General features: G+C 33.0%; 1 protein-coding gene and 1 pseudogene across 1 annotated transcript; both read right to left on the reverse strand.

Annotated features, from left to right (window-relative positions):
* Positions 1 to 679: 679 nt before the first annotated feature.
* Positions 680 to 4,855, reverse strand: LOC137825723 (G-type lectin S-receptor-like serine/threonine-protein kinase At4g27290; annotated as a pseudogene).
* A 15,352-nt stretch (positions 4,856 to 20,207) lies between these two features.
* LOC137821818 (phytohormone-binding protein CSBP) lies at positions 20,208 to 22,262 on the reverse strand. Its single transcript, XM_068626587.2, has 2 exons — positions 21,621 to 22,262; positions 20,208 to 20,613 (listed from the first exon to the last, which is right to left on the reverse strand). Exons 1-2 carry the CDS (start codon positions 21,799 to 21,801, stop codon positions 20,327 to 20,329), a joined length of 468 nt encoding a protein of 155 aa, XP_068482688.1. The 5' UTR covers positions 21,802 to 22,262; the 3' UTR covers positions 20,208 to 20,326.
* Between the last annotated feature and the right edge of the window lie 5,270 nt (positions 22,263 to 27,532).

Genomic DNA, 27,532 nt, shown 5'->3' on the forward strand with positions numbered 1-27,532 from the left:
ATTTTTCAATTCCAAGGACAACATACAAAAATGGTGTTGTTGAGAGGAAGATTTTATTTTTTTACAAGAAATAACTCGAACGATGTTAAATGTCAATTCCACTTCAAAGTGCTTATGGACAGAGGCAATGAACACAAATTGTTATTTGCCAAACCAAAGTTACATTAGTCCCATGATAAATATGACTCGCTATATATTTGTGGAAGAGCAAGAAACCTAATATTTCTTATTTCCATCATTTTGAAGTCCAATGTTTCATATTGAACACAAAGGACAATGAAATACTTGTGACACAAATCTCCATCTAGTTTATATCTAGTTATAATAAATTTTCTTAACCATAAACTATGGAAAAAAGATGGTTCAAAGAGATACAAACAAATTAGATGAAAATTTAAAAAAAAGGCAATTAAAAAATAATTGTATGATATGGTACTAAAACTATCTCATACTCTAATTAAATTATCACAACTTTTGAAAAACAAAACTCATGCTATTATAAACCAATTATACAAAATGCATATTTAAATCTAGCTTGTTGAAAGTTTAGGAACTTAACATTAAAAGAGAATAAGAAAATGAGATTTAAATTTAATCATAAATTCAATAAAAACAAGTCAATTGTTATTTCTTCCTACATGAAAGAAGTACTTGTTGAGGTAAGAGATAGGGGAATTTTTCATCTTGCCTCCAACATTGAGTTAGACATTTCATTGGGAGAATTCACATAAAAGTTTATAGGAAAATAATTTGTAATTGTTGAATGATCTTTTCCTGTGTAGAATCCAGGTTGACTTGGCTCAGACAATATCTTCTCACCATTCAACATTAAAACCACTGATGACATATTTGGCTTATCTTCTGGTCTTTCTTGTACACATAATAAAGCAATATGAATATACCTTAATATGTTTGAAGGATCCACGAATCCATCTACCAAGTCATCCATAAGTTCTGTTGGATTTTTTTCAATCCAAGTCTCCATGCCTGAACAAGAAAGACAAAGTTTATCAAGTTTAGTTTTCATATTAAAGTTGGTTAACAATGTGAATTATTTCATGAACACAAGTGATATTATTCACATATAGATAAAAATTGCTAAATTTTAGACCTACATGTCCAAGAAGATTTAGATGATGATATGGATCACAAAATCCTCTATTCTTTCTTCCACTAATTATCTCTAACACAATAACACCGAAGGCAAAGACATCAGATTTGACTGAGAAATATCCATGCACAACATATTCAAGAGCCATATAACCACTACAATGAAAGAAAAAACCAACAATCAAAATCTAAAACCAATTAAGGAAACATAATGAAAAAATAAATATAGAAAATCTTACTATGTTCCCATTAATCTATTTGTATTTGCTTCATCCTGATCAAGTCCAAATGTTCTAGCAATACCAAAGTCTGATATTTTTGGAATCATATTACTATCAAGAAGAATATTACTAGCTTTGAGATCTCTCTGAATAATTTTTAGTCTAGAATCATGATGAAGATAGAGAAGTCCTCGTGCAATTCCACCAATAATTTCAAGTAGCTTAGTCCAACCTAATAGTGCACGTCTTGATGAATCTGACAAAATGTATTCTACTTGACATCACAACATTATGTAAAAATAAACAAAAAATAAAGTTGGAAATACAAGATTGTGACAAAGCTCTTACCGAAAATAAAGAAGTCTAAACTTCCATTAGTCATGAATTCATAAATCAACAATTTCTCATTTTGATGAATAGACCAAACCAAGTAGTGTCACAAGATTACGATGTTGAAGTTTTGCTATCAACATAACTTCATTTTTTAATTCGTCTAGACCTTGTGTAGAAGTTTGAGAATGTCTCTTAACTGCAATCTCTTAGCCATTTGGCAATATTCCCTAGGAATGATAATGGAAACATTTCAAATTATTTTGATGAAGATGAATGCTTGGTTCAAGTTATTTTTCATACTTGTACACTGCTCCAAAGCCACCTTGTCCCAATTTGTTGTTTTGTGAAAAGTGATTTGTGGCATTGGATATATATGAAAAATTAAATGTTGGTACACTAATTTCATCATTCTTGATCTTGTCTTTCTCTGCTAGGAAGAAAATTATTAGTACATTTATCCAAAGTAAGTTATAAATAGATTTCAATTTTCTGTAATTTGTAAAATTTAAAATTCAGAGATCAACCTATCACATTTTGTGATGAATAAAATAGAATGATACAATGTTTTCAATTTCTTTACTTTAGATACCATTATTAGAAAATCATTAAATATAAACTAATTTTAGAGATAAAAAATAATCAATTGTTATATTAACTAAATTAGATATTATTTTATAGACTAAAAAAATTATATGTATCTAAATTGGTTTTTATTATTGCTAAATAATTTTCAATTTGATATCTAATTCACTATCAATGTGTTAGTTACCAATTATTTAGATTCTATATTTGGTAGTTAAAACTTTGATAACTAATTAGATATCAATTTAGAAACTATTATCAATAATATAAATTATTTTATATACTAATAATTTTGTTAGTCTCTAAAATTGTATTTAATTTAGTTAATATAATAACTAATTATTTTTTATTTAATAATTTTTTTTGTAATGAATGTATTTGACGAAAAAATTTATAGTATGTAACTATATTAATATATATGACATAGGAAGATAAAAAGGGAAAAAGAATAAGTTCAACTAAGAAATAGTTGCCTATTTATCTCTCCAACTGGTTTGTGCTACTAGAGGTTGGACTATAAAAAATATTATATATTATACTACAAAATTTACTTATTTACTAGTTATAGTTATACATAGAAATAAACAACAAAGTGTTTAGTAAAATTGTGAGCAAATAATTACCAGCTTTATTCGTGTGAATTCTGTAGATAAAATAAGAACAAAGTATCAGAACCACACAAATTGCAGCAACTGTGGAAGCAACTATCATTGGCTTGTTGTTCTTGTGTTCTGGAGGATTGCAAAGAATAAAGTTAGTGAGGCCTTTCAAAGTTGCAATTTTGAAAGGAAAAGTTAATAGATTATGGAGCTCATCACCTAACTCTGAAGCAGACATTCTGATGTATAGATCTTGCCCACCAGTTTGAATCTGCTTCAAGTCAATGAGATCCTCAAACCACAAGACACAACCGCTACCTGCACCTCTTATGTCTGAATTAGCATAGGCCATACAAGAACAATTGTTCAAGCACTTCTCTCTGCACTCCTCTAAACCAATACTTGCATCCAACCAAGTATGTGCAGTATCAGGAACTTTGAACTTTGAGCAAGTCAGTGTCTTTGCTGTATGCTTTTTGGTTTTGTGCTGGATTTTTTACGGTGTTTGAATGTGACAAAAGCTTTTTGGCTTATGTTTCTTTCTTATAAGGATCGGTCTGTCATTGTTAGCAATTGGGTTTTTGGTACAACTTAGTCGGTTCATAGTTATGAATTAGTTGTTGAATAGTGTGGATTGTATTGGTTTGTTGAGTTTGTCTCTTGAGTAAGGTCCTCCAGCTTGATGGCAAAGACCTTGTTTAGTTGTTGGATGTATGCTCATGTTTGAGGGTGTGACCTCTCTGGTGGGGTGATATAACTGTATTTGTTGAGTTTATTTACCTTTGTATGGGATTTTAGCTTGATAGGTAGTACAATGTTTGTTGGATCCTTAGTTGGTAGGGCTCTAGGAAACCTGTTTTAAAGTTTTGTATAAGGCTTGAGACACCCTGAAGTGTCTCATTTTATTTTATTTATTCTTTACTGATTAAAAAAAAAATCACAAACCCATCTTTCTCTTCACCCTTGCAACTCAAAGGTTTATTGCGGACACATCCTTGACTCCAGTCAGATGAACTCCACGCTAGTGCTGACTTTGGACTAAACCCTTTCAAACATTGGCACACTTGCGTCAGCGTACTCATGCATTTCCCATAGGCTCCAAAGATGCCATAAGAATCACAAAAGTCTTTCGGCAGTGACATGTATATCCTCCAATTTCGATCACCCTCGACCCATACAAGGTTAGTAGCTCTACCTGTTTGGTTTATTACATTTATGCAGAGTACAGAAGTATTTGCAAGGGTAAACCTACCGAAAATCTCATCGTTATCATGCACAAAAGTGATTCCGAAGATAGTGTTATTCTGTAGATCTGGTATTCCACTATAAAAGAGTCCATTCCAAGGTCCCTGTCGATATAACTTTTTTGTTCCCTGCATTAGATAAAACTCAGGATAATTATAGGGTTTTAAACTCCATGAAATGTCACCTGGGGATGGATCATCTGGGCTTTTCCAAGATGTTATTTTCCGTTCCAGACCTGTTCGGAGGTTCCACCCCACCTTCATCCCTGGCAAGAGTGTATTTGATGGATGATCAAAGCTTTGCCACAAATACTCCTCTGGGTTTGTTTCTCCTTCATTTCTTATCACAAGATTGCCACTGTCCAAGAGCACTGCCACTGGATTCTGTGCTAGTTTGCGAGAGATGGTGCGCCAAACAAGAGACCCATTTTGGGTGAGAACAAGATTGCCTGTGGTGTTCAGTGTTAAGATTCCTGAGGAACCATTGATGGGGTTGACCCCATTAGCAACCCAAACAATTGTCTGAACTGGGACCTTTTTGAACCAAATCCCCACGTAACGTTTCTGGGAATCACTTGTGCTGAAAAACCCTAGTTCGAAGTTTCCACCTTTTGACACCAAGGTTTCTCCATCACTCATCGATTGGGGCACATTGATAGAATCATCTGCTACGGAAATCTTGATAGAGGGAACAAGTATGCATGCAAATAAAATCACGTAAGTAAGAATGTTCATTGAGTCACAACTTTTGTATGATTTTGATAATGATGATATGGGACTATGCTAGATGTATCATCACAAACGCCAAAATGGAAAATTCAGTATTAGAATTCAGGAATACACTTTAATGTTTTCATCATAAAGTCTTATTACATTTTTAGTTCTGTACATGAAAAAACTTGATAGGATTAATATATTCTTCTAATTTGACCAATCCGATTAGTTGAATTATATGATTCAGTTCATCATACACAATTTCCAAGTCAATAACATGTGTATTGAATATTTCACTATTTCTTATCATTGTATATTTAATTTTGTTCATATTACATCAGTCAACTATCAAAATTATGTTTTCGTCTCTTTGCTTCTTTTAAATATCATTTAGATGTTAGGTTTTATATTTTATTTCTTGAGTGTCAATTTGGATTTTATCTTTATAATTCGTCCACGGTTCAATCTATTAAAACAATATATATTTTCTGAAAATATGATGTCATATCCATATTATAAAAATTAGTTGGTTAACCGTGATTTTCACGTTTGATGTTTAATATTCATAATAATATTTATTCATCTTTATGACTTCAAATGGTTGTTTTCTTTAGCAGAAAAATATTTATAATAAAGTTGAGATAACTTATTTACTCTTTATATTATGTAGAACAAGAAATTCTGTTGATATATCTATAACTTTTGTTCTTGTCCCTCCTACACTAGATTCGAAGTTTTCCTACACAATCAAATGGAAAATAAACAAATAATCCATTGTATAAAATTCTGATTACATTAATCCAAATGACCAAGCAACCTTAAGATTGCAACTATTAGAGCTTAATTTTTTTGGACCTTTTTAATCTATTGTATATTGGACAAGTTGAGGACTCTAGTTTTGTTTGTCTTTTCAATAAGCAGGAGCTCCACAAGTTAACATCGTTCAACATTCGAAGGATGAGCACATTTAGCATCTGATGGGTGGTGACAGATTAGACATATAGTATAATAATAGTAGAAACTTTTTGTTCAAAGAAAAAATAGGTAAAAGAAAAATGGAATGATATCATAATCAAATAATATACTATTTTTGGATTTCTCGTAAGAAATTCAAACAAGTCTCGTGACAAAGTCGAGATAACAATACAAAAAAAATCATTAAATAAAAATCAATTTTAAAAACTTTAATTGTTATATTAACTAAATTAAATATTAACTAAATTAAATACTATTTTATAGAGTAAAAAAATTATTAATATTTAAATTAGTTTCTAAATTAGAGCAACTAATTATTTTTTATCTCTAAAATTGGTTTGTATTTAATGATTTTATAGTAGTATAAGATACAAGGAACCATTTTCAAAAGAAAAGAAAACACATCATATTAGTTCCTCTACACGTGCATCGTATAGTACCTCTAAAAGAGAACAACAGAGAAAAAGTTAACCATAAAGGACCCAAATCTTTGAGGGTACTTAAGAATAAAATAATAGTTTTTACAAATCTTCTTAACTCAAGCAAGAAGACACCTATCATAGTACCTGGACAGTGGTTACTCACAACAAATGAAAGGAGAAAAGTCTATATTCTGAAGCCTTTAAATAAGGAAAGCAGGAAAAGTAATCTTTGGGGGAAACCAACATGGTATGGTGATTGGTGGTGGTTTAGGTAAGTTTGAAACCTTATATATTTATTAATAATGTTTTGTTAGTAGACGGTCACAATGTTGACCATAAGTCAATTGTGGGACAGTGGGAATAATGTTTGTTGCAAATACATAAGGTAATCTTTATAAAATTAATATGGATGAGTTATTAGATCAAAAGGTTTCTTGTCTCATGACAGAAAAGAAAGATCATTGACTTTGACACACGAAGTGTGACCATGCTAACTTATTAATCTCAAAACTAGAGAAACATAATCTCGTAAGAGGTTTGTCAATTATGTCATTCAATGATAATCTTCTTTACAAGGCATGTGTTAAGGGGAAACAAGTAAAAAATTCATTCAAGAGAAAACATGGTGTATCTACTCAAGATTTGATACACTTACACCTTTTAGACCTACTAGAATTAAGTCTATTGGAGGAAAAGATATGGTCTAGTAATTGTTTATGGCTTTACAAGATGAACATGGAGTAAATTCTTAAGTCACAATGATGAGACTTTCAAAGTCTTATGTAAATACTTCAAACAAGTTCAAAATGAGAAGGGTTTGTCTATTATAGCTATTATAAGTGATCATGGTGAAAAATTTTAAAACTAAAACAAGCGAGTCTTTTGCGAAAACTATGTTGTTAACCATAACTTTTCTACTCCAAGGACACCACACAAAAATTGTGTTGTATAAAGGACGAACAAATTTCAACATGAAATGCCCCGAACGATGTTAAATGTCAATTCCACTTCAAAGTGTTATCTTAAACACAACTTGCTATTTGCTAAACCGAATTTACATTAGAACCTTAAGAAATAAGACTTGCTATGAATTGTGGAAGAAAAAAAAACCCATTATTTCTTATTTACACCCTTTTGAAGTCCAATGTTTCATATTGAACACAAAGGATAATTTGGAAATTTTTGATTTTAAAGTGATGAAAGAATTTTGCTTGGATACTCTATAACAATTTTAACTCTTTTTTACATGCATAATTGAAATACTTGTGCAACACACAAATTTCCATCAAGTTTATATCTAGTTAATAAATTTTCTTAATCATAAATTATGGAAAAAAATAAGAAGAAAGATAAAAAAAAAGTAATTAAAAAATAACTGTATGATACGAAACTAAAAGTATCTCATACTCTAATTGAATTATCACAACTTCTAAAAACAAACCATGCTTTTAGAAAACAAATAATTAAAAATAAAATATGATATTTCTTATTATAATCATTTAACTCATGTACACAATATGCATATATAAATATAGCTTGTTGAAAGTTTAGGAACTCAACAATTAAAAGAGAAGAAGAAAGAGGGACTTCAATTTAATAATAAATTTAATAAAATCAAGTCAATTATTATTTCTTTCTACATGAAAGTAGTACTTGTTGACTTAAAGTTAGGGACCTTTTCATCTTGCTCCAACATTGAGTTACACATTTCAATGGGAGAATTCACATCAAAATTTACTTGAAAATAATTTGTGATTGTAATGATCTTTTCTTGTGAAGAATCCAAGTTGACTTGGCTCAGACAATAACTTCTCACCATTCAACATTAAAACCACTTATGACATATTTGGCCTATCTTCTGGTTTTTCTTGTACATATAATAAACCAATATGAATATACCTTAATGTGTTTGATGGAACCACAAATCCATCTACCAAGTCATTTATAAGCTTTGTTGGCTTTTTTCAATCCAAAGTCTCCATAAAGTGATAAGAAAGCCAAAATTCATCATGTTTAGTTTCCATATTAAAACTAGTAAACAACGTGAATTATTTCATGAACAAAAGTGGTATTATTCACATATAGAAATATATTTTGAAATTGTATACCTACATGTCCAGAAGATCTTTTTAATTATCAAAGAATAAATAAATTAATAGGGAAATTTAAGGGATACTCCAACCCTTATACACAAAAAATTAAAAGTTCAGATCCAAACAAACTCACAAAAGTCATACAAATCATGCCCAAAAAGTATTCATGAACCCACCAAATTTACCAACATGAACCTTTAAAGATAACTTATGACTCATCCACTAACTCAACTACCCATACTAAGTCCAACCTATGCTACTACACATAATTACTAACAGGTAATAGCATGGAAACAATGACCGTAGTGGTTGATGCCCAAACTGTAACTGATCCTAGATTTATGTATTTGTAGAGTCCTTCAATAGTTTATGATTAAGTTAGGCAGGACCTCAAAACTCCATTGTAACTACTCCACCCAAGGGTTCCTTTTTCCATATTTATCCATTAACAGACATCCTTCATATCATGATTGTATATCCATCCCAATCTGGACAATAGGCGTGCACGACAAGTACCTATACAACACAACATAAAAAAGGGCACCCAGAATACAAAAGCCATATATTTTTATTTCACAGATGACAACATAGTTTACTTGATCCCTTCATATGCTTCCTCTATCTTAAATACAGATAATTGCTAAATCAACCATTTGATACATACAATAGATCAAAGTACCAGTCAGAATAGGAAAAAGATGATTTAGGATAAAAGTTCCTTACCCAAGCCCACACATATCTTTGTGTTGTGCAGAAAATTTCTTGTGCTTCAGGACATGCAAAATTAAATATCACTTGGTTTCTTTGTTTCTATATAGCCCATACCAAACCCCTCTCTAGACAAGGTTACCTTTCTTACCTAGAAAGCACATACCAAATTGATTGAAGTTTTCAATGGGATTAAAAAGAATTTCATTAGATATACACACCAAATTGATTGAAGTTTTCAATGGGATTAAAAAGAATTTCATTAGATATACACACCTAGTTTTCGCACATATTCCAAACTTTTAATGCTATCTTACACTTAAAGAGCTGGTGGTCAATAGTTTCCAAACATTCTAAACATGTAGGACACATTTAACCCGAAACAATTATTCCTTTGTTTTGTAATTCAAATTTTTGTGGCTAATCTATGTTTCAACAGTCTCCAAGCAAAATATTTTATACGCTTTAATATGTCATAACTCCGAAAAAATATATTCCCACAATATTTTATACACTTCCAATTATCCGTCTCTTCTTTGTTTGGATAATTAAGTTTTAACCCTTTTAAGAAACTATCAATCATCAGTTTTTCCCACTCAAACCATGGTCACCTCCAATCTATCTTTCATTCCCACTTACCATTTTCCCATTGACATATTTCACACAATCTCATTGATTTCTCAATAGTATTAGAATAATTTATAGTCCATCTTTCCCCTAACCACCGATCTAACAAAAACTAAATACCTCACCATTCTCAAGTACCCAAGAGAAATTATCATAGAACCAATTCGCATAAATTTTAAATGTTATCTTCTTCATATCTCTCCACCATCTAGATTCCCTACTACCCTTGTTCTCCTCTAAAGCTCTCCAACCACCATATTTATATTTTAAAACATCCTTACACTTCCCTTTGCATTATGTACCCAACTGCCAAATCTATTTCTTAGAATCTGAACCCTAACTTATGTAAGCACCCTTCAATCATTAGTGGAAGACTCAAAAGAAGTTCAAATTTTTCCCTAAGCTTTAGAAGAGAAATTTGAGAGGTGCCCACTTACAGGGAATGTCCCTAAGCCTTCTAATTGGGACTTACACTCTCCATGGCTTATTCAAACCCAAATTGTCCAAAATAAACTCTACACTACTTTGTACAATTTTTACAAGACTAGAGAAATTGGAAGAACATAACTTCAGTTAATTCTCCATAAAAAGATAGTCTTTTGAACTTCTTCCAATCTTCTAGTTATGACTCGTGTCAGATGCCCAATATGAATCCTTCCAAATGGTCCTTTATAAAACCCTTCATCTTAAAAATAATTTGTCTTCAAATCCAATTCACCATTGTAGTCATCACCACCTGAAATAGACCATCTCCCTTGGAATTGAGTTTCTACTTTCTTTGATTTGAAAATCTTTTTTTTCTTATATGTAGTCAAAAACTCAATCTCCTTCCTAAAAAAAATATTTTCTTTATCCACCATCCATATATAAAATACAACAAATATTATCAAAATGCAAATGTTAATTGAAGAATGTTAAAATATGGTACTTTATTTTTGTAAAACTTTTCATGTAAAAATTTTGGATATTTTTTAATTTTTTTTTTTTTTACTTTTGTATTGTTCGTTATCCAATCTAGACAACAACGTCAAAAAAAATGTTTACTTTAATGTTGTTCATTGTAAAGTCTTTACTTTTTAAGTTCTGTACATGAAAAAAAATTGATAGGATTAGTTTATTCTTCTAATTTGACTAATGAGATTATAAAATCAAAATTAATTATGACGAAAGTCTGGTTATAGTCATCACTTGTAAAAAATTTAGCTGAAGTTGAGATGCCTGATTTCTACGATTCAGTTCATCATAACACAATTTCCAAGTCAATAACTGTAAATTGAATATTTCACTATTTCTTATATCATTATATATTTAATTTTTTCAGATTACATCAGTCAACAATCAAAATTATATTTTCGTCTCTATGCTTCTTTTAAATATCATTTAGATGTTAGGTTTTATTTTTTATTCTTTTGAGTGTCAATTTGTATTTTATTTTTACAATTAATGGTCATTGACGGTTCAATTTATTAAGAAAATATTATAAAATATGATATCATATAATCCATATAATAATATTTCTATTTTATAATAAAAAGTACGTGATTTTCACGTGTGAAATTTAATATTAAACATCAATCCAAAAGTCCAGCCAACCTGAAGTTTGGAGCTATTATAGAGCTTAGTTTTTTTATGGACCTTTTCAGCTATATATGTTGCATCTTTGGCAAGCTGAAGGCTTTTTGTTTGTCTTTAGAGTTAGCAAAAGCTCCACAAGTTAACATTATTCACCATTTGAAGGATGAACACATCTGATGGGTGGTGGCAGATCAGACATATAGCAGAAGTAATATAGTAGAAACGTTTTGTTCCTATCTTAGTTTAACAGATGTATCATCTGAGAATTGTTCAATTTTTGTACAGCCTCAATCATCAATTTGTTTGTTGATTTAGATTTTATCTGGTGTCTAGGAGTTGGTACCTTGGGAGAATACAAGGTATAACTATGATAAAAGGGGAGATTTTTTGCATTTAGATTGCATATTAAGAATATCATGTATCATATGTATTTCTTTTATATGGGTTAGAACATCTTTCAATTTATTTATTCTTTGTCAATAAAAAAAAGTCAATCTAAAAGACTAACAAAATTTCTCCCAAAGTACAATTGCATGAATTGTTGTTGCAATTGTTCTCCACTCCATATATAGAATTTAGCTTTCATATTTTACTTTTGAACTATTGATTAAACAATCTAAGTGTTGTTTTCCGCATAATATGATAACTTAACTTCCACTTTTGGCTTTCAAGAGATTGACTAGAGGATCTTCCTTATCTCTCATTAGTTTAGATCTCATGATTCCCTATTTGTTAAAAAATAGTTTGCATTCTTGTTTACCTGGAGTGGTTAGAATACTTGTTCCTAGAGAGGTGTTGAAACTCATTGTAGTCAAATTGTGTTCGGTTAGTGAAAAGCTCCTAAGTGGTTTTCTTAAGGAGACTGGACGTAGTCCAAGTGTTAAGGTGAATCGATATAAGTTTGTGTGTACTTCTCTTTTCTTGTTGCTAGTTTAATATGCAGTGTTTCGAGCTCTCTTCCGGGTTAAGGGTTAATTTTGCGAAAAGTAGGATTGGAGGGACGGGGATGGACCAGGTCACACTTCAGCGTTTCGCAACGATTCTTAACTGTGATACGATGGTTTCTCCTTTCATATATTTGGGTATGCCAGTTGGAGGAAGTCATAAGCGCGGTGCTTTTTGGAACGGAGTGCTTGAGAAAGTGCAGTCCAGATTAAGCAGGTGGAAGGGAAGAATTTTGTCGATGGCTGGGAGGATTTGTTTGATAAGGTCTGTGCTTTCTGCTATTTTGTTATTCTTTGTGTCGTTATTCAGATTGCCTTCTGGGGTGACAAGGAAGTTCATCAATATACAAAGAGATTTTCTCTGGGGATGGGGTACAGACGGAAGGAAGATTGCTTGGGCTTCCTGGAACCTGGTTTGTAAGCCTCGTGAATTCGGGGGGCTTGGAATCATAGATCCAAACCTTTTCAACTTGGCTTTGATGGGGAAGTGGATGGAGACTGGGCTCGGTTGAGGTAGGTCTTTGGAAGGAAGTCCTTATTTCTAAGTATGGCGGGTGAAGAGGTCTGGGGGAGGGAGTAAAGGTAGAAGTTGCTCTCTTTGGTGGAAATATTTGAAGGAAGTTCATTTTCAGAGGGTTGGGGGAGATGTTTCGAAGACAGTTTTGAGTGGAAAGTAGGTGATGGGAAGGATATCCTTTTCTAGAAGGATAGATGGTTGAAGGGTGAGGCGTTGAAGAGTGTTTTTCCAAGACTTTTCTCTATTAGCTCCAACAAAGATTCAACTTTGCAGGAGATGGGGTCTTGGACTAATGGAAGATGGGTTTGGCAGCTAGATTGGAGGAGGACGTTTTTCGAATGGGAGTTTCCGATGGCGGATCAGTTGAGCCAACTCCTACTTGGGGCTGAGGTTGTCCCAGATGAGGTTGATAGATGGATGTGGAAGGTTGGGGATCTCCAATTTTTTACAGTCAACTCTGCGGACAACCTTGTCAGGAAGGATAATGAGGAGGATTCTTCGCCGGTTTTCAGTAAGTTATGGAGGTCCAAGGCAATTCCTTTTGCAGAGCTTATGGCTTGGAGGGTGTTGGAAAACAAGCTTGCTACTAGGGTTAATCTTAGTAGAAGAGGGGTGCAGTTTCAAAGCTTGAGGTGCGTTTTATGCGAGAAAGAGGAAGAGCCTGGTATCCATTTGTTCTTTGGATGCAGTTTTGTTTGGCGTGTTTGGTGTTTATGCTACAGATGGCTTGGGATCCTGTTTGTGTCTCACATTGGGTCGAAGCTGAACTTTGACCAGTTTAGGATGATTTTTCTTCTGAGACGAGTCTTGTAGTTTGGAACACAATCTGGGTAGGGGTAGTTAACGAAATCTGGAGTCACAGGAATCGCCTAATTTTCAAAAGAGGAGTGGCGGATGCATCTGAAGTTTTTGCATTGATATAAGTAAAGGTTTGGTCCTGGGTGTCTACAAATTCCCGTCAGTTTCTTTCTCCTATTCTAATTGGTGTTTGGAACCAATGGAGTGTATGAGGTTAGTTTCCTGAAGTTGTTCTTTTTGCTAGTTCATACAAGGGCAGGGTTTGTCTTGTTGGTTTTGGCAGTAAGTAGATGGGACTGGTATTGAGTTATGTGTATAAGGGTTGAACCACCCCTGAAGTGGTTCTAATTTATTTATTTGTTATTGCCGATAAAAAAATATATTAATATTATTAATTTTATAGTGTTAATAGTATGCATACCTATTTATTTTAGTCTTTAGATAATATTCACCAATTTCAGTTCGTAGGTACTCTCACTAACTCTAATTCGTAGGTAATATCATCAATTTCAGTGTGTAGATATTACCTACCAACCAAAGTCTGTAGGTAATACCACCAACTTGAGTCCGTAAAATTTTGCATATATTTTTTTAGTTTTTATTTATCATTTTTATCTTTTCTTATTATTTACGGTTATTATTTATAATTATTATTTACTATTACTATTTATGAATATTAGTTATGATTATTATTTATAATTATTCATATTATAATAATATTTTTAATATTAAGTATATAATTATTATGATTAATATTATTTATATTATTAAAACTATTAAGATTATTTATATTCTTAATATTATTAATATTTTTTTATAAAAGCTCTCATGTTAGGCATCACTATGAAACTTGACACCTCGACTAGGTCAAGTAACAACAATCACGTGTCACTACATAAAAAAATGTATTATTAAAAAAAGGAAGGAAAAACAAGAAAATAAGGGAGGCTAGCTAATAATATTATTATTGTTGATAAAAATATTTATACTAATAATAATATTGAATTTACTTATGGATATAGATGCGTGGGTAAAATTTCTGGATATGTAAAAGTTACCTACGGATAAAGATTTGTGGGTAATAATCTATAGGCAATGCTGATTTTACCTACGGATTTAGATCGGTGGATAATATTTCATAGATAATGTTAAATTTACCTACAAATTCAGATTCATGATTAATATCCATAGGTAATGCTGAATTTACTTACGAATTTAGATCTGTGGGTAGAATTCCTTTGATAAATGTTTCTTGTGGGTTCGATATTCATCTTTAGCAAAAAAAATATTACTTCTGACTCGGTACACTTGCCGTAAAAAAAGTTATCAATACACTGTGATATGCTTTCACTACAGTCATAGTAAAACCTAAAAGCTAAGGAAGATAAGATTTTAGGGTAACAAAATTCTTCTCTGATATTCATTGAAGGTAGCTGTACTGAAATAGGGTTTGTTAGGGCAATAGTGTGCCTTACCCTTGTAAAAAACATTACATTAAAAACTAAAAGCAATTAAACTAAACAATCACGTAGGCCCATTAAACTAAGAAGTCTTCCATCCATTTAGGTTTATTAATATGATGTTTGGGCAAGTTGGTGTTGTTGGACCGTGGTATAACATTACCATATGTTGGTTTAGGCACTTTGTCCTCAAAGTGAGTCTGATGGTCGTGTTGGATTGAGTGGAGTTATTGCATGAATTGGTTGATTGATTGGGCTTGGCTATCATTGGAATTTGTTGAATGTGTGGGTTTAATGGATTGGCCTCACGTGCATGTATTATTGGGCTTGGGTTAGGACTAAGTATGTTTGGGGTATTATGGGGAGTGGGTGAGGCACAAGGCTCTATGAGTGGATAGTTGGGTTTAATTGGTTTGGTTTGGGGGCATGTGTTAATGGATGGGGAGTGACTGAGGCACGAGGTTCTATGAGGGGACCATTGGGGTTTAACTACCTTGGTTTGGGGCATGTGTTAATGGGTTAGGAATATGGTTACATGTAATTGGGGGTTTCTAGAGATTGGGTGAGGCGTGGGGCTTGATATTTGGGCAGGGGAAACAACTGAGGATAGATGAGTTGGCACGTTTTGAGTGGTTGGGAAGGGCAGTGTAGTCAGAAAGTCATGTGAGGGTTGTATTAGAGAACTTAAGGGTATAGTTGAGTTATGTTGTGTGATAGAGTTTGGGTTTGAGGGAGAGGAAGGTATTGGTTCTCTGAAAAGGTGAAGGAGTGAAACGTGAAACATTGCGTGAATGCAAGATAAGGGAGGTAATCGGAGTTCATACGCACCGAAGCCTTTACGATGACTGATTTGGTACGATCTTGAGTAGCAAGGGGCTAATTTCGAACATGGACGATGCTCCACCGAATGTTGATAGTATGGCCGGAGGTGGACCGAGATCCAATCATCTACGTTGAAGGAGCGGTATGAGCAGTGCCGATTGGTTTGATCAAACATGTGTTGGCAAGTTCTAAGAAGGTTATGTTTGAGGGCGTGTAACACTAAAGTATGTTGGTGTAGCAGTTCCAAGATGGTGGTGTCAGTGCAAGGAGTATGTAACACATTGAGGATGGTAGGACATGGACGACTGTATGATGCATGGAAGGAGGAGGTGCCGATAGTCAAGTATTGCATTGTATTGTGCCATAACTCTGCGAGGTGGAGGTATTGGTACCATGTGTGGGGATGGTCCCCAACAAAACATCGCAGTTATGCTTCTAGCCTTCTGTTTAGAACCTCTGTTTGCCTGATGTTTGTGGGTGATAGGCGACGCTAAACTTTAATGTTGTACCTTGGGCTTTGAACAGTTGTCTTTGAAACGTGATAGCAAAGAGCGGATCACAATCGGAAATGATGGTTTTCAACATTCCTTGAAGGCGGTAGATTTCCATCGAGAAGCGCTTGGCAAGTTGTTGCGTCGTGAAGTGTGTAGGGAGAGCCAAAAAATTGGTGTATTTATTGTCCATTTTTGTTGTTCAGGTGTTTGATTATCTGTGAAAGTAATGTATGCAAGTTTTTCTGATTTGTGAATATTTTGAAGTGTTGGCCTAATAAGTACTAAGGTCATTTCTTTACTGCCTCTGTTATTGCATACATCTCTCTCGCATACACGGATGACGCTTGGAATCATGAACACATCTTCTTGTTGAAGAACAAAAGTGGATGGTTCTTCTAACTGAGCATTATCCCCACAGCCACTAAAGATGCATAAATGTCTATTTTTTTGTATAAAATATTACTGAATTATAATTATTTTATCAATTCAAGTCCATAAGTGCCTATCTTTTTGTATAAAATATTACTGAATTGTGACATTTATCACATACCAAGCTAGACCTAGGTCATGATTCACAATGTTAGACCCAATTTCATGTCAAGTAAGGCCTAAGTCAAACTAGGTTAGGTCAAATGTAGATAAGCCTAGCTGGGTCGAGTCCAAGTCAAGTTAGGTTAAGCCACAACCATGTTAAGTTGGTCATGTTAGGTTTAGGTTAGGTTGGATCTTACCGTACCTAGATGAAGTTAAGAGTCAAGTTAAGGTTAGACCATATCGAGCCTAGTGCAACACAATAGATTTAAGCCAAGTTGAGTGACACCTAAGTCGAGCTAGGTACAGGTTGGGAAAAGTCAGATCGAGAAGGAAACATGAAGGTTTGGGTCAACCTGCTCCATAACGGGTTAAGTCACCTTACAACAAGATCATGACGACTTGGCTTAGATTGGCTTTAGTTGGCCTAGGTTAGCTTTAGTCAACTTGAAGCCAAGATGGGTGGACCCTTGTTAAGTTGAATTGAGCTTCCACCATAGGTTGAGTCCACCTAGCCTTAGATCGAGTTGACTTAGGCTTAAATCGAGTTGAGTTGATGGCTTCTTCTTTCTGCACCCCCACGTTTTTCTTCCTGCACCCCCACAATTTATAATATCCCAAGATTAACCTTAACCTCTAATTTGAAAAGGAGCACCATGCTGGACTTCTTTGTCACTAATCATCTTCATTATTGAATATCAATCACTGGTGGAGGATTTTTGTAGTTGTTCAAGGCAAGATGGAGGAGTACGCTATGTTGCCGAAGTGTTGTTTGGGTTGTAGAGTAAAGTTTTTTTAGGAGCCTGGTGGTTATGGAGATTTTGGGGTTACTTAATATCGGGATCCGGTAATATATTCCGGATTCATGAATCCATAATTGATTAAATTGTGTTTTCTGGATAAGGGGGTGTTCCGGAAACAATTTTTGCATAAATTGTTGATTTCCAGAATGCTGAATCCGGAAGTCTATTTCTGTTACGGATTGGTGAATCCGGAATGCTTTTTTTGAATGATGGATTTCTGAATGTGGAATATATATTTTGAATTACGGATTGGTGGATCCGAAAATTTACCGAAAATGTCAATCCGAAAATTTTTCGGATTCCATAATCTGGAATGTATAAAAATAAGTACAGTTTAAGTGCATTTTAGGGTTTGTAAAAAATAATAGGGACAATATGGTCTTTGCATGATATTGTGGGGGTGCAGGAAGAAAAATGTAGGGGTGCAGAAGAAACTGCCAGAGTTGATTTGGTTTAGACCCAAGTCAGGTTGATCCAACCATGCCACAAGTAGGTCGAGTCATCCTAAGTCCATGTCGACTCGATCGACTAGGTCTTAGGCCGGGTTGAGTCAACCAAGTCCATGTTAGCCCGAGTCGGGGTAGGCCCATGTTAGGCTGAACTAGGCTAAGCCCAAGTTGGGCATGTTTTGTCAAGATGGGTAAGACCTAAATTAACCTAAGATGGGTTGAGCACAATTCAGGTTAAGCGAGAAGAAAGTGCATTGTTCATTCACTAAATTACATTTTGTGTCAACATGATAATGCAAATTCATAATTGTTTCAATGTATAAACCATCCAAATTCAATTTACATAAACCATCACAAAAAATACTAGTACTAGTGAGACGCTTGTGCTTAAACAAACTGAAACATGCATTACCAAAATTAAAGGAATATCCAATAATATTAAGTTTAGACAATGAAACCATATTCCTAAATAAGTGATGTACAATAAAAGTTTCCATTAAATTTAATTTATGTTTAGTATCAAAGATTAAAGGATAAATCCGGACTACTTCCATTGGAGTTTTCACTTAATTTCCCATGAAGAATTTCTTTTCACTTTTGCCTTTTGTTTCATTCACTAATTATTTTCCAGCTCCTTGATTTCATAGTAATTACTATTAAATCTAGCACATTACCGAGTCTTTTCCTCCAAATGAGAAAATATTGTTTAAGTACTACCAAAAAAATCATTAAATAAAAATCAATTTTATAAACAAAAATAATTAATTCTAATATTGACTAAATTATATATTATTTTAGAGATTACAAAAATTATTGGTATCTAAATTAGTTTTATTATTGACAAATAGTTTCTAAATTAGTATCTAATTAGCTACCAAGGTTGTACCAATTATTTAGATTTTAAAATTGGTAGCTAAAACTTTGGTTGCTAATTAGATATCAATTTAGAAACTATTTATCAATAATATAAACTAATTTAGATATCAATAAATTTTTTAATCTCTAAAATAGTATATAACTTAGTTAATATAATAAATAATTATTTTTAATTTTTAAAATTTGTTTCTATTTAATGTTTTTGTTGTGAAGGAATCATGATCCTTCTCTTCGACTTAAAAAAAAATCGTGGTTTCAAAAATATCTAGTAAACATGCCTACCTAATAAAGTTTAATGTCTTATATAAGAGACATATGAGTTACCAATAAATAATGAAATTAATAGTAAAGAAAAAAAATGATAATTAGATTAATGAGGATATTTGATGAGAATACTAAAATAATATTATATATATACATTTCCACTAATGTAAAAACAATATCTCCTCCCTGACAATATGAGGTGAATGACAAAGTTTGGATTACTATATTCTTAAATAAAAATTAAATAAAAAGAAGTATACTCTAATTAATTCCTATAACTTTTTATGTTCGACCCATGATAATAATTTATTTATTTTTTGAGTGACTTCCTGTATAAGACGCATCTTTTGAAAAGATTGAACTTTACATTTCGTGATAACCAAAATTACTAGTTTTTGAAGATAAATTTCAATAAGAAACAATATCAAAAGTAACTTTTAATTTAAACAAATGTTAAAAGGTTATAGTGATTTCTAATCACTATCCACTCTTAATTATAAAAGTGCCTAAAACTCATAAGAAAATCAATTCCTACCAAATAGCTATCAAATTCTGTTCTAGAGACCAACTAACATTATTTTTATTACCGGACTGAAAATAGTAAAATATTATTCAAAAACCAAAGATACGACTACTATACTCCACATATATTACAACATTAGGAAATATTTGGTTTGGAAAATAGATTGAATTTATAATTTTAGTTTTACGTACTTATATTAGTAACATAATATTATTTTAAGAGTTAAATATGTTTTTTTTCTTTTTATTAATTATAACACAAAATTATTTTCATCTTTGACATGTAGATAATTATAATATGAAAATAATTAGAATGAGTCTTAATATATGTGAACTGATTGATAATTTTTTTTAAAACTCGTTATTATTTTGATTGCAGATTAACCTTCACTATAACTACTTTCAATGAATTAATTAAGTAAAATCTCAAATTAAATCAATTTCACATATAAAACATACTACAAACACATTATTAATGTAATGTTTAAATCAAAAATAAAAATCAATATCGTAATACATAAACTAAAAACATATTTAATCCTTATTTTAAATACAATAGAAAAATAATAAAACGAACAACACATTATTTGTCTATTTTTCTATAAAGTATTTAAAATATAACACTTTATTAAATAGTTTTCCATTAAGCAGTGCCAGTGAGCAGGTATCTCTCTAGACGTCTAAGATATAATAAAGTGGACTGTGATGTCTTGGTAGGCTTGACCTTTTCTTCTATGTCGGATTCATGGTCATAAGAGATTTTCACGTTGACCAAAGTCTTCTCCTCCTCCATTGCAGATAATTTAAAAGTTGTTTTGTAGTATGACAATCCTTGACTTAGATAACCTCCTTCAATCACTTCCAAACCTATTTCATGTGAACCCTCATCAAACTCTGTGATCTTCTCCCTCTGGTAACTTGGGGACACATCTAAGATTAATTCCCAAAAGTTACAAGACAATTTAGAAGTTATAAGAAAATTTAGAATACTAAATAAAACTTTGAAATATGTATATGGAAAACTTAAAATCAATATGATTCAAAATAGAAAAAACAGTTTTTGTTGGCAGATAGGTTTTGTTACTTTTTTACAAAGGTTTAATACTATTTTTTGTCATTAATTTATATTTATTTTGTTTTTAATTAAAATATAACCAGTTTTAGTTTTTAGTTTTTACTTTTGTAATTAATTTACAACATATAACATATTATACAATCTAATATGGAAATTTAACAGAATATATTTTATGTAATTTTAATACTTTATACATTCATATCACTTCATGATATCAAACTAGTTACTAATGGCTAAAACAAAATTTATACATACAAAGTTACACATGATAGTCACCAGACATTTTGTAAAGAAAACAAATGAAAGAAATTGTAAAAATATTAAAATAAAATAAATTGAAAATTATGTATTTGTTATTTTCAACTGAAATTCATAAAAATGAAAGAAAACTATTATTTGAAAGAATATTAAATTAATTACTTAATTAAAATTGTATGACTATAAAGTCACTGATATATATATATATATATATATATATATAAATGACTGATTTTGAAAAAATATTAATTTTTGTCACTGTTTTTATTTTCTTTTTCTTCTCTTGTTAATATAGAAAAATAAAACACGTAGAGTCTAATAAAAAAATGACATTCTTCATTGTTATTAAATAAAATTTATTCTTCCATGGTAGTCATTTTTCAATCTACAATTTATTTTCTTCAGGGTTGGAAAGAAATAAAGTTCCGAGAATGGAGGACTCAATCTTGAGTAGATTGTAAAAATAAAAATCTAAAAGGCTGAAAAGAATAATATTTTTACATAAAATGATTTCAAAAGTTAAATAGAAATTTGATTTTTGATTCATTGGTAGAACAAAACAATCTATATGATGAAGTAGTAGAAATAGTAGAGGAAAACTCACCAGGCAAAAAGTTAAAGATGAGGAGTGTACCAACCCCTCCATCACCTTCAATCACTTGCACATCTTTCACAATATGAGGAAGGACCTTTGGAGCCACTGTTATGAAATCCTTGGATAGCACTGCCCAGAGGGCTTCCAATCTCACACTAAGCTCTGTTTGGGTGTTGAATTCCTTTATCATGGTTCTTATCTACGTGCTTTCACTCACTGGTATATGTTTGTATATGTAGTACCATGATGGGGAATCTTTATCATCTCATTCATATCTGAATATGAAATATGCTTCTGTCTTTATGTGAAGGATATGTTCTTTCAAACAACGTGTATTATAAAGAGAGTTTGGTCGGACACATTATTGAGATTCGATGCCGTCTAAGAAAATATTGTCGGTTGTGAAACTAAAAAACAATATCCCTGGAAATCGTAATAAAATATAAGATATGCTCTGCAAATATTAGCAGTGGTAGATCTTAAAAGGAGGTGGGCATAATCAAATATAAGATATGCTCTACACATATTAGCCGTCCACATGGTGGATCTTAAAAGGAGGTGGAGAAGCCGTGGCAATCCTATCGTTAAATTCATCGCTTCCGACAGTTCTTCCTCAAGAACAGAGACAAGGAGTAGTGTTATTGATGATTAAGGAGGGTTTTTTTGTTCTGTATCATTTGTTATGTTTAAGGAGTAGTGTTATTGATGATTAAGGAGGGTTTGTTTATTCTGTATCATTTGTTATGTTTAAGGTGATCATTGTGTATACTCTTAAATGTAAATGGTGGTAATTTAGACTTGAAACAGCTTCTTTCAAGGTAAAGTATAGAACCTTTGGTTTGGGTAGTGTAGAGATGTTTTAGTTTCTTTTGGTTGGTTGGGGTAGTGTAGGGATGTTCTAGTCTTTTTATTAGTTGTTTTGAGATACTAATATAAAGTGTTGGAAGGTGTTTTGAGATACTAATATATCCTTTTTTTTTCTATTTTTTATATAGGATTAGAACATCTCTTAAATAATTTAATTAATTATTTTTCAACTGATAAAAAATTATACAGTATATATGTAAAAGGAAGAGAAACTCGTTCACACACGCACTAGAATCGATAAAAAACAGACTCAATAAAATAAAAATGGACTTTAATGCATAACTTCCTTCATACAAACGTTTGCAAAAAAATTCACACTAAAAGACTAAAAACTACAATTTACCATCAACCCTTAAAGTATACACTAATAGGGAACCAACAAAATATTTAAATATAAAATTTTAAAATAGATTTAGCTGACGCTAATATTATTGCGTGCTCAAGTCCATGCTAATTTGGAGAGAAAATATTAATCCATTTGAGACGGTTTAGTGGACGAAAAATAAAACTTTAAATGGGTTACATGAACGCTAACTTTAACATAAAGAGAAAAAACAAATGGTTCAAAGAAAAAAAAATTAAATTGTTATTTGTTTGAGTAAACAATAAATTCTAATTCAAAATAATTTTAATTCAAAATGTCACTGTAAAACTTAAAATTAAATTCAATTAACAACAACAAAATTTTAAAATTAAAGTTGATACAATCAATCCAAATCAAATTGACAAGACACTAAATAAGAAACTTTATTCGAAATTATATACAAACACATTTTTTATATATGGTTGAACGCAATTTCTCAGGTAGTTAAAAGAAAGGATACGAGTTGCAATCGGAAAACTAATTGAAGATAGTAATGATTGGTTTGACGGACGGTTGTTGCATGGGATGAGGTGTCTTTTGAAAAGGAGCTATGTTATTCAGACAACACGTCAAGATGTTTATTATGAGACAACACCTCCTCACGCCAAGATTATCAACTCGTGCGTAGTACTATATATTATGGTTGGTCCGATAGCGGTTCGATAGCGAGTGACACGATAGACCCAACACAAACACTCGTTAGGATAGACTCGAAAATGACTTTGATACCATATTATGAGTGAACTTTAAGTTTAACTCAACCCTATAAAACCGGTTCATGAGATTGAGGTTTACACCCACTTATATACAATGAAAGGCTCTAATCTTTAGTGGATGTGGGATCTCTAACAATGTTGTCATTTTAAGCGGGTGCTAGCTTGGAGATGGAGTAAAAAATAAGTTCGGAGGATGGTGCGGGAGAGTATTTTCGGATTCTGTGGGCTCCGATTTTGGAGTAGGGGCAGGTGTAAGAGGTGATGAAGAGAAAAGCGTTCAATTTCTGGAGGTGTTGGAGAAATCTGTAAAAGTTGGCGCACGCCAAAGCAGTGTTATTAATTCTCTGTTGGAAGGCCAAAAGGGCGCTTTGGAATTGAAGGCGTTGTGCAGTTTAAATGGTGCGCATGCAATCAGCCAACAAGGCTTTAAAAGAGGTTGCATTTAAAGAGCAAGGCGTTAATGAGGGTGTTATTTTCGAGCAAGTGGAGTGGTTTGAAGAGTTTGGTGGTGCTGGGCCTCTTCAGGCCTATTTGAGTGAGGGCTTGTTCTTCCTGCACCCCCACGTTTTTCTTCCTGCACCCCCACAATTTTCAATATTCCAACATTAACCTTGAGCAAAAATTTGAAAAGGGCAACGTTTAGCACTTCCACAGTCACTGCTCATCTTCATCCTTGGGTTTCAAGTGTTGTGGAGGTTCTTCATAATTGTTGGAAGCAAGGCGGAGGAGTACACAACGTTGTCGAAGTGTTGTCTGGGTTATAGAGGTAAGAGTAAAAGTTTTTTTTAAGAAACACGGTGGTTATGGAAATTTCGGGATTACCGGATATCGGAATCCGGTAATACCTTCCGGATTCATGAATCCAGAATAAATGAAATAATGTGTTCCGGATGAGGGGGTGTTCCGGAAGTAAAATGCAATAATATGTTGTTCTCCGGATTTGTGAATCCGGAAGCTAAAATTTCATTACGGATGGGTTGATCCGGTACAGTATTTTGTGTTATGGATTCATGAATCCGGAATGCTTTACTTGCATTATGAAGTTATGAATCCGGAATTGTATTTTGTGTTATGATGCATTCCGGATTCATGAATCCGGAATGGTTTTTTTGTGTTATGGATTCCTGAATCCGGAATAGTCTTTTTGAGTTATGGATTGTTGGATCCGGTATGATTTTTTTCACTTATGGATTCATTGATTCGGAATTCAATAACTTTGTTTTATTTTTTTTATTCGTAGAAGCATGGATAGTAGTGAAGAATTTGAACAACAATTATATGATGGTGTGAATGTGTGGGATGATGATGATATTGAGAAGTCATTATCTAAATCGAAGGGATATGAATGTACAGATGCGTTTACTACAGATGAGGTAAAGTTAAGTTTGTAAAGTATTTTTAAGTTGTTTGTTAATTAGTAAATAATTTGTTATGATAACTTTTGTAGGTATTTCGTACTCGGGATGAGCTCCTAAAGTGGGTTAGAAAAGTTGCGTTTGACTTTGGTTTTTGTATTGTGATATTGAGATCGGATACTTCAACTGGCCAACGAGGAAGAAAAACATTTGTGTTATTAGGTTGTGAGAGAGGAGGTCAATACAGACGATATAAGAAGGATTTACGGGTTACTGAGAGTGGAACTAGGAAATGTGGTTGTCCTTTCAGATTACGAGGGTATCCAGTAAAGAGTGGTGAAGGGTGGATATTGAAATTAATTTGTGGGTCTCATAATCATGAGTTGGCAAATACATTGGTTGGTCATCCATATGCTGGTAGGTTCACATGTAGTGAAGCTATTGAATGCCTTTAACATTGTATTGATGATGGACAGTACCTATAAAACTAATAGGTATAGGATGCCCTTGTTTGAAGTTGTTGGTGTAACCTCAACGGGAGTGACCTTCAGTGCTGCATTTATGTTACTCGCATCAGAACGTCATCATAACTTTGTATGGGCCCTTGAGAAGCTGAAAGGTTTGTTTTTTAGATTTGATTCATACCCGAAGGTTGTGGTTAGTGATAGAGATATTGCTCTAATGAATGCAATAAATGTTGTGTTTCCTGAAGCTGCTAATTTGTTATGTCGTTTTCACATTGATAAAAATGTTAAAGCTAAATGTAAAATGATTGTTCATCCAAATGCATCTGCCTACAACCCCTCAACCGAATGTACCCTGAAAATAATGAAATCCACTCAAAAGGACGCACCGCTCTATGCTCTTCATAGGGCATCCATTGAACAACACCAACACAGAGGCTATCTAATTGCATTCGAACTGAGGCAAGTGTGGACAACCTACTCCCGACCACATATTTCATACACCGCGGCTCATCCTCAACATAGGCATCCCGAAGCTGTCGGTGTCCAATACTCGGAAAGTGCTCATATATCCATGATGAAAATAACGTGACATACCCAGCTAACTGTCTAGTATTTGCATAGGAACCATCTCCCAACTGCTCATACATGTGTGTCAAAGTAGCTGCTGCCCACGAGTATCCTCCGGTGTGCCTTAAATCTACAAATAATCCCAAGTAGGATACACCAACCGACGTAGCACTCTTATCTGCAAAGATGGTGCAACCTACTAGGTGGAGCAAATATGCCCGTGCAGCAACAGTCCATTGTCTCCTGGTACATGCATCCTCATACATCTCCCTCAACCAGCTTAGACGCACATGTCCACCCCGACAATGACGAGTCTCAGCAGCTGCTACTCCCCGATCTACACGAAGTGAATCAACAAGCAAATCGGTCGTCGTAGCTGTATCCAAGCTCGGATACGTGTAGAATTGCCCCATAATTGGGAGGTGCAACAAATTCGACACATCATCCAATGTGATGGTCAACTCACCTACAGGCAGATGAAATGAATTTGTCTCTGGGTGCCACCTTTCTACAAAGGCACACAACAGTCCTTTGTCTATCGTGTCATAGCTTGCCCCAATAAGTGCAGCTAAACCTGACAACTCCACTGTAGGTAGTATCCGAGGATGAGGAACACCCATCTTACTCATTTTTCGGCCATGAGACACCAATTTTAACTCTCCTCGATCCTAATTTAACCAACCAAAATCATATACAGTTTAATGAACGAAAGTCATATCAAATTAACAATGAACAAGTATCATATTACAACATATTTACTTACCACACCATTTCATAATTGCATGGCCACATGGTCTTCAAAACCTGTCAATAGTGTCCCATCCCGTGGACCTCCAGGATAACCTTCACCTTCTATTTCAGGTGGGCCTTCATCCTCCACCTCCATTTGGGGTTCAGCTTCTTCAAGTTCAACATCAACATTTTCTGCATCTTCATGTTCAACATGTTCTTCATCTTCATTAACATGTCTTCTTCTTCTTCTAACAGAGGCTGTGGGACGTAGACGATCACCTTGTGAACCTCCTCCCCTAGTCTTCACCATTTCTGTTCAATTACACCATTCAAGTTAGATTCAACTTATATTAATAAACCTGTAGAAATTTGCATGTGGTACCTTGCACTAACAGTGTACATGTCATCTAATTCTAATCTTTTATAAAGTATACATAAACATTTGATGAACCTTTCCTTGGTTGCCGAAAATGAAGCAAAAAACACTACCGGATTCCTAAATCCGGAACACTACCGGATTCCTAAATGTTATTACAGTTAATGAAGCTCGGGGTAGTCCGGTATCGTCATTTACGGATTCTGTATCAATGTGAAATAACATTTTGTACAACTATTAATTAGTGGCTTTGATGCATCAGATTCCAATTTGCATTCAAATTGTAAAACTGATAACCACGAATTCACATCTTGCCATTGAATATACTTTACAGAATTAGCATTAAATACTTGCAATTAAGATCAACACAAACACCCAGAGTATACAATTTCAGGAAAATATATTATGTGGTAGAGAAATAAAAAAGAATGAGTGATGGAAGCATCCTTGGAGCACATCGGAAGACTTAACAATGAG

The sequence above is a fragment of the Phaseolus vulgaris genome, chromosome 11 (genome assembly GCF_051622355.1).
Source record: "Phaseolus vulgaris cultivar YP4 chromosome 11, ASM5162235v1, whole genome shotgun sequence".
Taxonomy (NCBI): Eukaryota; Viridiplantae; Streptophyta; class Magnoliopsida; order Fabales; family Fabaceae; genus Phaseolus; species Phaseolus vulgaris.

Excerpts from the sequence above, each read along its gene's own strand:
- LOC137821818 (XM_068626587.2), bottom strand. The coding sequence starts at position 21,801 with ATGATAAAGGAATTCAACACCCAAACAGAGCTTAGTGTGAGATTGGAA. Across the intron at positions 20,614-21,620 it reads CATCTTTAACTTTTTGCCTG|ATGTGTCCCCAAGTTACCAG; the intron begins GTGAGTTTTCCT and ends AATTAATCTTAG.